The sequence below is a fragment of the Mytilus trossulus genome, chromosome 2 (assembly GCF_036588685.1).
Source record: "Mytilus trossulus isolate FHL-02 chromosome 2, PNRI_Mtr1.1.1.hap1, whole genome shotgun sequence".
Taxonomy (NCBI): domain Eukaryota; kingdom Metazoa; phylum Mollusca; class Bivalvia; order Mytilida; family Mytilidae; genus Mytilus; species Mytilus trossulus.
The window spans coordinates 97,077,218-97,094,688 of NC_086374.1; the positions used below are offsets into that span (position 1 = coordinate 97,077,218).

The window sequence follows — 17,471 nt, forward strand, 5'->3', positions numbered from 1 at the left end:
GTGTGCAGTTTTTTAAGTTCCTACGAAGAAAACCTAAGGTCTTATTTGCCTTACAAGTAATATTGTCAATATGCGTTCCCCAATCAAGATCATGGCTTATAGTTACGCCTAAATATTTGCTGTCTTTTACTGCTTCTAAAATATGATTATGTAATATATAATCAAAAGTTGAAGGTTTACTTTTTTTAGAAATATGAATTACATAACACTTCTCAGGATTAAAATTCATTTGCCAATCCTCTTCCCATTTTACTAAACTAGACAAATCTTTTTGAAGTAATTGTGCATCAAAACTATTATTTACATTTCTATATAATAAACAGTCATCTGCAAAAAGTCTTGCATTGCAAGTTACATGTTCGGGTAGGTCATTTATAAAGAGTAAAAATAATGTTGGGCCTAAAACTGTTCCCTGAGGGACACCAGAATCAACTGCTAATTTTGAAGATTTTACACCGTTTAATAGTACTTGCTGTTGCCTGTCAGCTAAAAAGTCATTTATCCAATTTAAATTTTGATTTCTAATACCATAAAATTCTAATTTCTGGGCTAATCTTTTATGGGGGACTTTATCGAAAGCTTTGGAAAAATCTAAAAGTATGACATCTATTTGGTTACCATATCCCAATGATTTAGCAAGATCTTGTATGCTGATGATAAGTTGGGTCTCACAAGACCTTTTGCTTCTAAACCCATGCTGACTATCATTTAATATGTTATTAATTGTAAGGTGTTTCCTTATATTGCTTGTTAAAATATGTTCTAAAATTTTGCAACATATTGCAGTTAATGAAACTGGTCTATAATTAATAGCGTTATGCTTGTCACCTTTTTTAAATATAGGTACAACATTAGCCTGCTTCCAATCATTTGGGATTTTACCAGTATCAATAGATTTTTGGAAAAAGAATGTCAAAAATGGAGACAATTCTTCTGCAAAATTATGTAAAAAATATGCTGGCAGATTATCAGGGCCAGTGGCTTTATGTGGATTTAAGTTTTTAAGTAATTTTAATAAGCCATTATTACTAATAAATATGTCTGGCATAGTGGGGTGGGGACTTGTACCTTTATTTGGCATAGAGGATGTATCTTCGGTTGTAAAAGCCTTTTTAAATTGTTCGTTTAGGATGTTAGCTTGTGTATTCGGCTCACTATACAATAAGCCATCCTTTCCTCTTAATGGTGACACTCCAGATGTTTCTGTTTTTTTGCTTTTAATAAATTGCCAGAAAGATTTAGGTTTTTCTTCTAACTGGGGGCTAATTATTTCTTGCATATATGTGCTCTGGGCTCTTCTTATTTCTCTTTGAGCAGTAGCTTTTAACTTTTTATATTTATCTTTATGTTCTTGTTTACCAGTTTTTTTAGCTTTGTTGTAAGCTTTACGTTGCTTTTTACATAAATGGTCTATATCCCTATTTGCCCAAGGGTTGGTGTATTTAGATTTAGTGATTTTGCTTGGTACATTATCATCTATTATTTTATTACTACCTTCTTTGAATTTATTCCATAATTGGTCAATATTTAAATTTTCATTAGTCTGAGATATAAGTTCAGATATAAAATGAGATGTTACGTCTTTTATCTTTTTAATGTCTACCTTTTTCCATAAATAAATTTTATGTTGTGATTGTTTAGATCTTTGGGGCTTGCAGATTGCATCCACTAAAACAATATCATGGTCAGATATACCTGGTATAGATTTTATTTTTGTTATTAATGCAGGTTGGTTTGTGCAGAAAAGGTCAAGTATATTATCTTTCCTAGTTGGAAAATCAACCATTTGTTCAATGCCTAAGTTGTTAAGCATATCTATAAATGCTTCATTCAGCTCCTTAGGATACATTGAGCCAGATATATTTTGCTCAGCACAAATTATATTATGATTATCTCTATAAAGTAGACTTACAACTGCACTTAGACTTAGTGATACATAAAAGCTGTATTTTCCGTTATTTACCGATCATTTTAATCTACAAAATTATTTTGAATATAATTTTGGCGAGTTAGCTAAATGCAAAACATCACATAATATTTTTGTTGGGCCTTCGTTACACAGTAACCTGCAAATGTTTGTTTTATGTACACTTACTTATGAAACCTATAATATGAAAATATAAGCAATTATTGTGTTGTCTATTATAAATGTCTATTCATTCTGGTTGCATGATTTTCTGTCATCCCTTCGCAATGTAAACACTGGCTAGGCAAACATGCCTCGACGAACTCCAAAATTCGCCGCCATTTTGTAACATATATTTGGATGACGGGTAAACTGGTCCCGACTGGTTTCCGCCATAATTCTCGGTTTATTCGCCCTGCTCAAAACAGCTAATTTTATCAAAGTTTATACAATATTTTGAAAGCTGTTCTTAGAACTATCATTTACCTTTAAGTATATATGTCTCTGTTGATAACTATTACATTGAGAAAATCGTTAATAAAAAAAGAATTCCTTGGGGATAAATTAATTCGAGTTCAACGTTTTCAAACTTGTTTTCGGATGTTTTGCCGTGTATTAAACCTACGTTGTTCTAATGTCACTAAATTATTTTGGCGAACGTGGTCAATTTTTATTCGGCCATCAATAATATGGTATACAAATGTCCAGCGTCCCGCCCGGCTGTCCGGCGTCCATATATGTCGCATCCTAACTTCAAGAACCACTTATCCAAATATGTTTTGAACAATAAAATATGTTTAAACTAAACTTATCCAAATTTCACGAAACTTAACAGGCTTAACACATTTGTGTCTTATGATGGTCAAACGATTTGTATACTTTTTGGTGAAAAAAAGAATTAAACTTTTTGAGTAACAGGACTTTATAACTAAAACAGGGGGGGGGGGGGGGGGTCACATGTCACGTCATATCTGAAAAACGGAAAAACGATTTATGAATATTGCTTAAAACTTTACACACTTCTTAATTATGTTAATCAAAAGATCCGTATACTTTTTAGTAATGATTCAAAATTTTGAATTAGACTGTTATTGAGGTTTTTTTGTGTAAAAAAAAGGGGCGGTGGGGGTTTTACATCGATCATTAGTGCAGCACCGTATCTCAGAAACTATTTTATTATTGCATAACAATTCACACACAAGACAAAGGGCGTATCATTCGTTCGTGGCGCAGCTGTTTATTACTGCTTCAGAAACTGGAATTTGCAGCGAGAAGCACATAACTTTGTCATGCAAACCCAGTTATCACGAATCCTAATATATGCTTGTTGCGGCGCAGACACAGGGACTTGCGGCTGGTTTAATAGCTCTTTCAAATTTTGTATAATTATCGTCAATGCTTTTCAAGTCTTTTTACTGCGTACTTTCTGTCTATTAGTAATTCATTATCAACGTATTTCACAGGTATTAATATTTCTTTTTTTTCTAACAATGTAAAGTTAACTACATGATACACATTCGCAGGATTTTTCAGTATTCAAAATTTTAGATCTGCCAACAGAGTCCATGTGGGCACTGGCAAGTGAGACTCTTGTTTTTATCCATCGATAGACCTTCCCATATACTGAAATATATGGATACCGAACCTCAGTTCCCGTTGATAAAAAAAGTGTATAAATTATGGTTGAAGAAAAGACACATTTTTCCCTACCCTTTTTTTTCCAAAATCCGTTATTTTTTCGTTTTCTCTTATAATACTTAAAGTCTTTCAATTTTTTTCGCGTTTTTTCTATATTATAAGAACATTAATATACATAAAATAACATTTATTAGCTATTTACTATCAACAATTCAAATGTTAATAGCAACAGAGACATATATTATATGTCTCTGATAGCAAATACTCGTTATTTGTAGTATATTTATGTTCTTACAATACAGAAAAACGCAAAAATAATTGAAAAAGAAAAAATAACAGATTTTGGAAAAAAAGGAAAGAGACTGAAAAAATACTGTCCTGACAAGAAGTTGCAAGTAAAACTTGAACAACTTTACTTATTACTTGAATGTTTTAATCATAATCATTCAAAAATAAATTATTGAGTTACCTCCCGTATACTGGTAAGTACTGGTGATCAATTACACGACTAAAAGTATAAAAAAAGAAGATGTGGTATGTTTTCCAATGAGGCAACTTTCCACAAGAGACCAAATGACAAAGAAATTAATAACTATAGGTTATTGTACGGCCTTCAATAATGAGAAAATCCTATACCGCATAGCCGGCTATAAAAGGCCCCGAAATGACAATGTAAAACAATTCAAACCAGAAAACTAACGGCCTTATTCATGTACAAAAAAATGAACGAAAAACAAATAAGTAGCATATCAACAAAAGATAACCACTGAATAACAGGCTCCTGACTTGGTACAGGCACATACATACAGAATGTATCGGGGGTAAACGTGTTAGTGGGGTTAAACATGTTAGCGGGATCTAAACATTTAAGACTAAAGAGATATAGGAGATCATAGGAAGATGTGGTATGAGTGCCAATGAGTCAACTCTCCATCCAAATAACAATTTATAAAAGTAAACCATTAAAGGTCAAGGTAGAGTCTTGTGATAAAGTGATAAAGGTTCCTTATCACTTTTGAAGGACAAGTTTTCAACCTAGTGTGTGATGATTGTAGGAAGCGGCTTTTAGAAGTTCAAAGACAACAAGTTGTCCAAGCCTTGGTCAATTATCCTTTTCTGGAGAACATGTAGCTCCAATATGTCATGTTCGTACCGTAATTAATCAATGGAAGGGGAACAGTCGGGACCGGAGGCTCTCAAAGATGATGTTACGATGAAGGCCAATAGTTTTGATGGATATATGCCTTGGATGCTTCTTTAAATTACATTACATATAGAATGATCGAGTTACCTCCCGTGTACGGTATAGGGTTTTCTTATTGTTGAATGTCGTACATATATAATTGCTTAAGGCTACTTACTCCATTTGAACTTTGGTGGAAAGTTGTCTCATTGGCAATCATACCACATCTCCTCTCCTTATTTTTATAATAAAAATATAGTATGCATAATCTAATATATATTACTACATTTAGAGGATGAATCTGGGCAAATATACCAGCGACGCAATGTTAAGTAGAATACTGACATTTTGCACCTATAGTCAATTCAAACGACTATGTAAAAAAAATTCCAGGAACCAGTACGCAATTAACGTTGAGCACATTCTTAGTGCAGAAATATCCAGCGGGTTATCATCCTCCATAATAAGGAGAAAAATAGCCAGTATAAATATTAAAATAGGCGACTATAGACTTAATTCCGTCTTCCAACAGTTCTTTTATTTTGAAATCACTGGACACGATGGAACCATTTATGGGATAGAAGCTCGTCTATATAATTAAGCACATGAGTTCATTTTCAGTTCTCAGTGAGGCTTGTGTCGTTCTATCTTAAGTTTTCTATGTAGTGTGGTGTTCTGCACATGTTGACTTTATTTTGCCTTCACATTGTTTCTATTTTGATAAATGCGTTGTATTTTTTACCCACTTATGAGGGTCACTTGTGTGCCCCTACAACCTACTCCTTTTACGCTGGCTTGCATTTTTTTCGACGTCCAACATATAGTTGAATTAAACCGACTATATATATATAATCATTAAGGACACGGAAAACTCGACTTCTGATATTTTAACAGATTTACAACGCATTTTTCTTCTTTTACGTAGATTATTGGATTCTACTCAGTTCAAGTTAAGAATAAAATCGGTGGGTTTCTTTCCTTACCGTGAGCTAAATTCTTCCGTTAGTTAACTAATGAATTTAAGTGGCTTCGTTACAAGAAAAACACGATTTTCATCCATGATTTACTGACTGTTTGAAGATTGAGTTTCTTTAAAGAACGGAATAGCTCTGTGAGATGGTTTAGATAACCGGAAAGACGTGAACGCTAGATTATTGTATTGTTCTGGAAGCACACGGGGAAACGACGTCCGGACCGCGATCATTAATTAATAGAGAAATTCTTAAAAACATAATGGATTAGATATGTACTGGACAAAAACTATAAAAATTTAAAAAAAAACTATCTAAGATATGACAATAGACGGTTTTATGAGCTCATTAATTTGTGCATAAGTGCTTACTATATTCAAGGTACAACCTACATTGCCGCTTCTATACATAACCGAACAATTACAATACAGTCTCAAATAGAGCTATAGGGTTTAATTCATTTTTCTTGATCTTTAGTTTCTTTCGGTCTGATTAATATGTACAGACATCCTGAAAAAAATAGAGTACTTCCTAGCGAGACCACACGTATATTGTGCAGCTGAAGATAGCAAAAACATTCTTAATTCTGACATTGAAAATCATACCACATCTTCTTATTTTTATATCTAGTATCATATGCGATACACAAATTTCAGAAAGGATAACATAAATGTTATGATAGAACTATATTATGCCTTTCTGACATTGCCGACGACGCTAAATTTGAACTTGAATACATGTGACTCAAATGACATTTTTATTTAAACAGTTTCATACATCTTTTTCAATGACATCTTTTTATGTTGTGATGTTATACTATTGATTCAGAAAAAGATAGTATTAAAAAACGTGTATGAATTACATGTAAAACAAAACAAAAAGATTTATAAATATTTATTTGTCTCATTTTTATCACAGCTACATGCATGATAATGGACAGGGTCTGTGTTTGCAGTCGGAATTCAGTAAAGTACTTGAGCAACCTTGATCCATAATTGAAACGAAACCGACTCGGAACTTGGACCACATAGCATTAGAACGTCGAGTGCAGGTCGAAACTAAATACCATATATTAAAAGTACTGGCTACGATTACTCACAAAAAGTAACTCCGAGACTAATTTCTTGCCAGGACCCGATGTCAAACGGAAATTGCGAGTAATAATTGATAATATAGATTCTATTTTTACACACAAAATATATTCTAACAATTGGTCAGAGCCTCGACGAAAACATCTGACCAAAATTTGTTTTTCCGATGAGTCTGGGAAAATGTTTAAAAAAATCTATTTTCTATCAATATAAATTTGTACAAATATGTAAAACAACGTATGCTGGACAAGAAAAGCGAAGAATAATGTATCCCAATGTTACAAAAAACAACATAAAATGCAAACGTAAAATTTTGCAGGTAGCACTAAAAAATTATACTAACTAGTCTCGAGAGAAGCAATGAAAATTATTTCATACTGACTATTGTCACTTTTTGCGGGTAATCGTAGCCATTGCCTAAATTAAATGAACTCCGAAATGCCATACCGAAACACAGAACCTGTCCGTTAGTTTTTGCCTGATTTACATCTTATATTCCATACTGAGTTTTAATTTCTTGCTCCCTTTGGCCTTCTCTTATCTTTTTAGGTTGACGAATCATGTAAAAGTTTCCTATTTGAACCTTTGTGTGCTTTTCTAACATCCATTCGCTATATTTTGTTCTATTTAATGAAAATCTGGAATGCGAACAAAATGTCAGTAATCCTCGTACGAGTTGCTTTAACTCAAACGTAAGAGACAATACACGCGTTTCTGGGAACTCTATTTCTTTGGACGCACGGTTCAAAAACTCGGATTTGATTAAACCTAATGGATACCTGCCTGTGCACATTAAATATAGAATGCACCCTAATGACCATACATCTGACACTTTGGGATCGTAAGGATGATCCATTAGTATTTCTGGAGCTTGAAATCCAGTAGTTCCACAATTGTCAGTCCTCAGTGGATCTCCAGAAAAATAAACTATAGCATGGCCAAAGTCTGATATCTTCAAAGAATTACGGGAAGTTACTAAAATATTTTCTGTGCACAAATCTCTGTGTGCGATTCCTTGGAGATGCAAATATTCGATTCCTGAAAATATCTGATTGAAGTACTTGTGTGTAACGGATTCGGTCAAAAATCTTGCATCATGAACTTTTAGAAGTTGTTCTAGAGTACCATTTTCACAAAATTCTAAAACAACACCATACCGACCTTCGTAGCAAATACTGTTTAACCAAGTCAAAACATGTGGATGGTGCAATTGTTTAAGATGGTTCAATTCAAATGTCATATCAGTTTTCCAAGAGTACCGGGATCGGCTTCGGGACTTTGCTGTGTTTAGTTTCAAAGCAACAGGACAAAATTCGCTCTCCTCAAAGTTTTGTTTTTTGTGCAGATCTTGTGCCAAAATTATCGTTCCGGACCTGCCTTTTGCAATCACTTGTAACGGTCGGTATCCCAAAAGTTCTAGGTCCGGTATCATGGCATCATAATGAATATTTCCAGTTTTAATCTGTCTATTCGGATATTTACTGAGAGGAATTGGATATTTGTATTCCCATTCATCGCCAAGATCACACTTTTGTCTAAAGAAAACTAGATTGTCCTTGTCTTCGGGTTTGCCACTACTGGATGTTGCAACCGATACAAAATGGTGCCCTGTCACGACATCGTTAAAATCTCCACTTGCCGAGCTAGATGGTAGATTATGAAAAGATTTCGAAGGTGACTGTTCCTGAATCTGGCAACTATCCCCGCCTATATGAGGCTCCATTTTTCTCTTTTTCCTCTCCGGCTCCTCTGAATTCATGTCGGGAAACTTTCCATCCGTAAAATGTTTGATAGTGTGTACCTTTGCAATGCGTTGATATTCACGACGATTGTTATGCTAGTTGTATAGATATCTTTATGACGTCAACACAGACCAAAATTTATTCGGACCAAAATTTCCGTGTTTTTGTCCGTTGTCTATCGACGGCGGCGTAACAATCGTCGTTTGCCATTAATTTTCACCCTTGCGTTTTTTAGTGGTGTATCATTTTTTTTTTGGTTTTGTTATAAGTAAGTTATCGTTAGTTATCTCGTTTGTATGGGTTTTTTTCTCTCGTTGTTGAAGGCTGTATAGTTGTCTATAATTTGTAACCTCCATTTCATGTGACAGATCGTGCAAGGGCTGTTTTTATAGCTAGCCAAGGTAGTTAAAAACTCCAATCATCATTTGGAACTCTCGCGGATTTTTCTCTCATTAGCTATCATACCACATCTACTTATTTTTATATAGACTCTGTAACTGTTGAAATTTGTCGGATTAAAAATGCCATAGTAGTATTCTCAGTCAGGATTTTGAGAATACCCTATAACTTTTTCTTACGTTTTGATTTCTGACGCAGTAAATTTCAGGAAAATTATCAAATAATCTATAAAAGATTTTTGTTACAGGTTACTCACCACATAGGTGAGTATATAACTTTCTCTGCATTGAATAAGCTTTAAGATACTCACATAATATATATAGATAAAAAGACAATTTTTGTTACATGCAGGCTTTCAACATATTTATAATCTATACTAATATGTGTTTATCAAATTTTAGTGGGTGAGCTAATTCCCCCCTCCCACTAATTAGTAATCGTCTATTCAATTTCAAAAATCAAATACTTTTCTGAGGAATATATTAATAATATTTGATTCAGCACTAGATCATCATGAAACTAATTAAAAGACAGCTGAACTTTAGTAACTGGAGTTATAAAAAATTATCAATGAGAAGAAAAGAATTGTGTCTGATGCCGTATGTTTTTGTTTACAATAAATGCATTCATAACTAAATATTTATTTTTACATGTATTATTGGGTGTGAGGATCTATATCACACCGCCTCATATATCCGTTAATACGCTTTGTGTCTGCATATTCCTTAATTGGTTAACGAGGTAATGTGCGACCGGGCGACAATAACCGCCATCTTTATGAGCTGATCGGCTCGTAAATTGACAATTGGAAAATGAAACCGACAACACAATGATGTAAGACTGTTCATTAAAGATCTCATGACCTTTTCATCACCTATTTGTTCGGAATGATAAAAGTGTGAGTCTATCAGGCAATAATTATTAAATGAAAACACTCACGGTTTACAGTTAGGACCATTAATACATAATTCCAACCAAATAAATATAGTCAACAACAGAGTCGGGAGATACCAAGGGAACATTCAAAACTTTAAGGAGAACTGACAACACCATGGCAAATGACGAAAATAACGACTAAAGAACGAAAAGTCCATTAAACACTAAAGAAAAAGAAAACTAAAGATTGACCAAGACAAATCCCAAACAAAAAGCTGGGAGCGAAATTCAAGTTGGAACCCCTCTTTTTTGGGTCCGATCAATGCATTTGAATGGGGACATATAGTTATTCATTTTATACGACCAATTTTTGTAATATTTATCAGTTTATGCGAAGTATTGTAAACCCGAAGCAAACTTGTTCAGTTTCCTATAATCCCGAATAACAAGACAATATATAGAGAATAATACATGGCAAAATCCGTATCATATGTCGTATCATCCCGAGACATCAATATCAGCCCAAGGGCCGTTAGGCCCGAGGGATGATATTGGTCGAGGGTGATACGGCATGTGATACGGATTTTGCCATGTATTATACGCTTTATCATATATTTCAACAGAAGAGTTTTATATTATATGAACTGTTTTCTGATCCATAGCAATGGGTTACCTTCAGTTCTGCTTTTGTCTTGTTTCAAAGCTTTGAAATAACTGCTCAATTATTTATACGAAGCTCCTAGGTTACTTTACAATCTGTTGTTTTGAAAATATTTTGTTTATTTTTGTATATATTTGAGTGTTTTGTATTTTTTATAGTTGCATTTAGTGTGCCAAAAAATTTGTTGTAAAAACTTGATGTTCGTGACGTCACATACAATATGAAAACTTGATGTTCGTGACGTTACATACCAAATATGACGTCATTCAAAAAAATGACCTATTTTTAGAAAAAAAAATCTTAAGCAAAAAAATAACAAAAAAAACTGACTTTAGTTTAAAAAAAAAAAAAAAAAAAAGGTATGCGATACGGATTTTACCATGCGATACGGGGTATGCGATACGGGTTTAGCCATGCGATACGGGGTATGCGATACAGGGTAGGTGATACAGACTGGAAAAAAGAACCTTTATTAGATATACAAAATAGCTGTATTTTGTACTAAATATATGATAAAATTTTGTAATATATCGTCCACTTATATAAAAGGAAAAGTCCTGCTGATTAAGAATGGATGTGCTTACTATAAAAAAGAAGATATCAAGGGGACAATCAAAAACAATAAACCAAAGTTCATGAAAGAGGGGGCGAAAGATACCAGAAGGACAGCCATGAAAAAATGACCCGAAAATAAACGAAACAAATGAAAATGGATCAGAGTCGGATGTGACCCATTTAGATTTCTTGGAACCGGAGTTGTTTTTTTATATCAACACTCCATGCATGATGTAACAAAAAACGTAGTGTTCTAAACTACGCCAACAAAGAGAAAACAAGAATTTTGCAAGAAAATTAAATAATAATAATTTCAAAATGTCTTATCCTTTTTATATAAATCAAATCAAATCATTTTATTGGTGTAAAATCCAAATATTGGATTGTTACCAAGACAAACATGACAATCATTACAAACATATAATATATAAATTTAAACAACATTCATATTCTTATAAGACTATATATTTAAATGTTTTGGAGGAGGTGATACCTTTGCAAATTAAAAGTCCAAGTACAAACATTCATATTAATGCAATTGTTATGAAATATATCATTACAAATACTATAAGAAATTAATACATAAATCATTTACTCCCTTGACAATAATTTTAGTTACTTCATACTCATTAAAAGTAAACATAAATACAAATTTTTCCTCATCAACCATTTTAGTGAAATCTGGAATTATATTCTCTAATTCTTGAAAAAGTTTTTGCCTACATTTTTCTTAATTTGACATTTTAAAGTAAAATGATATTCATCTTCTACATCTTTTTTACAGAGAGGACATAGTCTTTTTTCCAACGGTAATTTACGGTGTCTACCCTGTTCAATATTTAGATAACTATTACTTATTCTTATTTTTATAAAATTTGATATCATGTATCGATCTAAATCTATTAATAATTTTTTTTCTAATTTGTATTCTTTTTTTAATTTTCTGTATGTTCTTAATTTGTTTCCATTTGGGTTATTTTGGTCGTTAAAAAGACTGTCTTTCCAGAAATCTGTATACCTTTCAGCTATTTTTTTACCTACAGATTTTATAAGGCATTTTTTAGAGAATGTACATTGATTTTCCCATACATGATTAAACCCTATTTTTGAAAGACCTTTTTTTAATTTGACCGCAAAACCATTATTTAAATTTAAACTACATTTATAGGCATTTGAAGCATAACTTTCTTTTTTTGCATTTATCAAATGGCACCAATAGCCAACCGAAGCCTTAACAGCATCAATAGCAATAGGTAACATATATATATGAAAAGCTAAATTGTTAAACACGAACTCGACCACAAATTAAAGGATTTTATGTACCCCTAGAGGATTTGCAGCTCTTGCTCCACTTGCGACACCCGCCATAGAATCAGTCTGAAAAAAACGTATTTCAACCTAATCTTGACATTTCTATGAAAAGGTGACAAATACAAAATTAACAGATATCTCTATTTTCTTTCTAGTTAAACTCAAGAAGAATAAATTTAATATGTTTGAAAACTCGAGAAATACTTATTTAATTAGATATATTATTTTATTACTTTAGCATGGTTCTCTTCCATATGTTCTGTTCAGCATATATCAATAGAGCTTTACAGTACAAGATTTAAGGATTCTTTATCTTTTTTTATTACCACCGGTGGGTGTGGTTAAGTCAAGTTTTGAATGATTTACATGTGAGATCAAAAGACAAACGAGTCGTGATGAACAATTCATAATTCTTTTATTTCACTTCAGTATAGAGAAGACTATAGTTTTATGTTCCCAATGGAATAACCTTTATTCGAATCAGCTGCAGGAAAGTTGTAAGTTCAGGCGACGTGTGTGTATGGTAAACCCGAAAACGGATACAAATTTAACGACTTTTAAAATTGAGTGAATAGCTCGACATGGGATATTTCTTATCCCTGGGCATATTTTCCATATTTATAAAAAAAAAACTTGGAATACAAGAAGTTCAATATGAAACGTTTGGAACATTAACTCCTCGACCCGGATGTTCCACGGCAATTTTGCGACACTAATTACCACCCTTTCTTTTGCAGCTGAGCCTCGTAATGAAAATGAGAAGCTGTCTCGTGTGAGCGGATGAATGGGACTTAGGGAATCTCTTAACATCGATAAATCTACACTAAGACAAGCACAAAATAGTTCCCAGAGGCAAAATGAAAAAGAAATAAACATCTTAAATATCAATTGAAATTGGAGATAAACAGATAAAATTGTCAAGTGATTTGTTCAGTTTGTTTCAAAGACAATGGCTTTGATAACATAGAACCAAATAAACTGACGCCTAACATGCAAGATAAAAATGCAGTTTTCAACAGGAACAATTGGAAATGAACTAGAATTCCATAACTTAACTTATTAACTGCATGATGTACGATACGTTTTAATTGCCATTTACAAAAGAACTTGAAATCAGGTCGAATTCCAACGGAAGGATTTGAATGCAAATCATTTTCTTTTCAGTTTTTAGTCTAACATTACTATACATGGTTTTAACTTTATACATTTATGATCTCAAGCCACTATGATTTAATGCTCGGAGAACCCAAATAAACTGCAATTTGAATAATACATGCAATTCGCTCAAAACAGAACAGGAAACTATTTGTAAAGTGTATACTAGTTGTTGACAAGGGTTTGTTTTACCGACATTGACTGCCCATAGTGGTCTTGCAAGGTCGGAACTAGTAGCTAATTTTATACAAATATAATAACACAACAGATTGAATACCTGACAAGACTTATTAGATTTGCATATTTCAAAATATTTTAATGCGATTAGTGTGTTAGTACCTTTCCCTTAATTGGTTTTTAAGTTTTTTTGGGCCATGTAAGATCATTGTAACTGCCAACACTGTTTAGAATCAGATGGGTTTTGAATATTTTTTGAATATATAACAAGTGTGGACACAGATGAGTGTGGATAGTATGTTTGGATGTTTGACAGTGTCTTATGACAATAAAGTTCTATGTTTTTCCTATATGGTGTTAATAACTGTGTTGCACGGTGACAACCGATCTGAGCATTAGGAGTGTTATTTATTTGATATTTGTTTTATGTTCAATACAGACATGGGGAGACAGTAATTACATTAGTTACCAAATGATTATGATAGAACATGTTCTACATCTTTGGTTTTGGATTCATTTTGTAGCTGGGAGAGCAATTGTTAATTTCTGTGTCGATTTGGTCTCTTGTGGAGAATTGTCTCAATCATACCTCATCTTTTTTATATGTATTTGCTTACTATTGGTATGGTTCTATTTACATTACTTTGTGGTGGATCGTCAGTATCATTAGTAAATTATTTTGTTAAAATGTCGAATTTCTTCCTCAGATTAGAATACATTTATTGGTTTTAAGTAATGACAATGGCTTATGTCTGACATGATTATTGGGGCTAAATGAGATAGGAAGTAAACCTCTGTGCTGATTTATTTCAATTCTTTATATCTCCTCCAAAGCTGGTCGAAGCAAAGACAAGTTTTGACCAATATAAAAATGATTTCACCAAAAGAACCTTTGTGAGCATGCTTCAAAGACTCATAACTGCTCCAAAAGTAATCCGATCGAATTTGAAACATGTCAAATTGTCAAGCAGATATCATCAACATCTACTTAATAAGTCTTAATATGTCCAAATACCTAAAAAGCTATTTAGTACTCAAAAGGTATTGCAAAATTATTCCTTTTCATTTTTTGTTTTGTTATATGGATACAAATATAAGTGATACATGTACCAATACAGTATTTGTTGTGGTATGCAAGTGTAGTAATTAACATTTACTGTAACAATGTTAATTCACACAAATTAAGAAATAACAAATGAATGGAACAGATACTCCGCAGGGTGCTGCTTTATACGACTGCAGAGGTGGAAACCTGAACAGTTGGGGCTGATACAGCTCTGAATTTGGATTGTGGTTAAATAGTTGACACAACATAGGTTTCTGACACAGATTGAACGTGGTCTATTAGAACTTCAACTTAAAAAATTTAAATTGGACATTTACCTATTTTGGTCCAATATCCAAAATCTAAATACATGGTTAAATTCAGAATATCATAGAACCCGAAGAATTCAATTTTTAATGAAATCAAATAATGTTTAATTTTAGACCCTTTAGACCTCCATGTGGACCAATTTGATAACCGGGCCCAAATATTAAAAATCTAAATACACGGTTTGATTCGGCATATTGAAGAACCCCATATATTCAATGTTTGTTGAAAAGAAACAAAGTTCAATTTTTGACCCTTTGGATCTTAATGTAGACCAATTTGAAAACAGGACAATACAGTGCAATTGAATATTCCTTGCTATTGGCAATACTGTGCAATTGAAAATTTCTTGCTATTGCGCAATACTTACTATTAGATATTTCTTACTTTTGTGCAATTCAGTGCAATTACAAATTTCTTGCTATTGCACAATACTGTGCAATTGGAGATTTCATGCTATTGTGCAATACTGTGCAATTGAGCATTTCTTGCTATCGAACAATACTGTGCAATAAAAGATCTCTTGCTATTGCAGAATACTGTGCAATTGAAAATTTCTTGCTATTGAACAATACTTACTATTAGTAAAATAATTTTTGATCCCGATTGGGACCAACTTGAAAACTGGGCCCATAATCAAAAATCTAAGTACATGTTAAGACTCACCATATCAAAGAACCTCAAAAATTCATTTTTTGTTAAAATCAAGCTAATTTTAATTTTGGACCCTTTGGACCTTAATGTAGATCAATTTAAAAACAGGACCAAAAATTAAGAATCTTAACATGGTTAGATTTGGCAAATCAAAGAAGCACAATAATTCATTTTTTTAATGAAAGCAAACAAAGTTTAATTTTGGTCCCTTATTCCTTGGGACCAAAACTCCCAAAAATAATCCAAACCTTCCTTTTGTGGTCATAAACCTTAATAGATTTCTATTAACTTATGCTAAAGGTATTGTTAAAAAAAAACAAGAAAAATGCTTATTTGGGACCTGTTTTTGGTTCCTAAATCCTACACTGTTGGGACTAAAACTACCAAAATCTATTCCAACCCTCCTTGTGTGGCCATAGACCTTATGTTAAAATATCATAGATTTCTGTTTACTAATACTTGAGTTATAGAGCAAAAACCAAGAACAATGCTAATTTGGGCCCTTTTTCCTAAACTGTAGACCAAAATACCCAAAATCAATCCCAGCCTTCCTTTCATGGTCATAAACCTTGTGTCTAAATTTCATATATTTCTATTGACTTTTACTTAAGTTAGAGTGTGAAACCCAAATGTCTTTGGATGAAGACGATGACGCCAACGTGATACCAATGTGCAACCAAAAAGTTTTCCATTTTTGCGGTCGTATAAAAATGATCTCAAATCAAATTTCTAATGGAGTTTGCAACAATAATTATTCAACTACTCATTTTAATAAAACATAAAGTATTAAAATATAAATGTCATAGTCATGGTGATGATGCCCCCCGCTAACATATAACGTTAAAAAGGTACATAAAGTGAAGCTGCCAAAAATTGAACTTAAACTGAGTTAAGGTAACACGATACCGAATGGCATATCTCACGATTTCCAAACTTTTTGGCACACGTGTTCTTTGAATCAAGTTACTTCGGAATATGTAATAAAAAATGGGGGTCACCATTTTTGTTTTCTTGGTATTTTCGTAAGAAAACGTCAATTTTGGCGACAGATTTACTTACGTATATAGGCGAAATGCCTATTTTTCGACTTGCCCTTTTAGATTTTCCAATGTATGACTATGTTCGTATATACGGAGAAAAACAAAAAACTAACAAAAAATCCAGGATTGCATTCTGAATCCATACACGTATAGAAACTTATGTGTCACCATCCTTGTTTTTGAGATAAATGGCTTCAAAGTTGATTGATACCCTTAGAATTTGGCCGAAAACGTGTGACGTTATTGAATACAGAATGTAACGTTATTCCTACTCAGAGAAATAGAAAACAAAAAAAAATATGTGTCGGAACCTGAAAGGTATTTATTTTATTTTCATTTCTCCTGTCGGGTGTCGTAAATTTCCTAGTAATGCAATATGAAATATGTCGTCCTGCACATGTAAATTTCACTCAAATGAATTAACATTAATTGTGTCTAATTTTCACACCAAACGAGCATATTGTAATTCAGTGGTTGTTGTTTGTTTATGTGTTACATATTTGTTTTTCGTTCATTGTTTTATATATAAATAAGGCCGTTAGTTTTCTCGTTTAAATTGTTTTACACTTTCATTTCGGGGCCTGTTATAGCTGACTATGCGGTAAAGTCTTTTCTTATTATTAAAGTCCGTATGGTGACCTATAGTTGTTAATTTCTGTGTCATTTAGATGGAAATAACATGAAAATTTCACGTGTGATTTGAATAACTGAGTTTTTATCTCCATCCTTTAAGACAAAGA

The 17,471-nt window shown here is 32.7% G+C and overlaps 1 protein-coding gene across 1 annotated transcript; it reads right to left on the reverse strand.

Moving 5' to 3' along the window:
* Nucleotides 1-6,577: 6,577 nt before the first annotated feature.
* On the reverse strand, nucleotides 6,578-8,643 carry LOC134708470 (testis-specific serine/threonine-protein kinase 4-like). Its single transcript, XM_063569025.1, has one exon. It carries the CDS (start codon nucleotides 8,546-8,548, stop codon nucleotides 7,280-7,282), a length of 1,269 nt encoding a protein of 422 aa, XP_063425095.1. The 5' UTR covers nucleotides 8,549-8,643; the 3' UTR covers nucleotides 6,578-7,279.
* Between the last annotated feature and the right edge of the window lie 8,828 nt (nucleotides 8,644-17,471).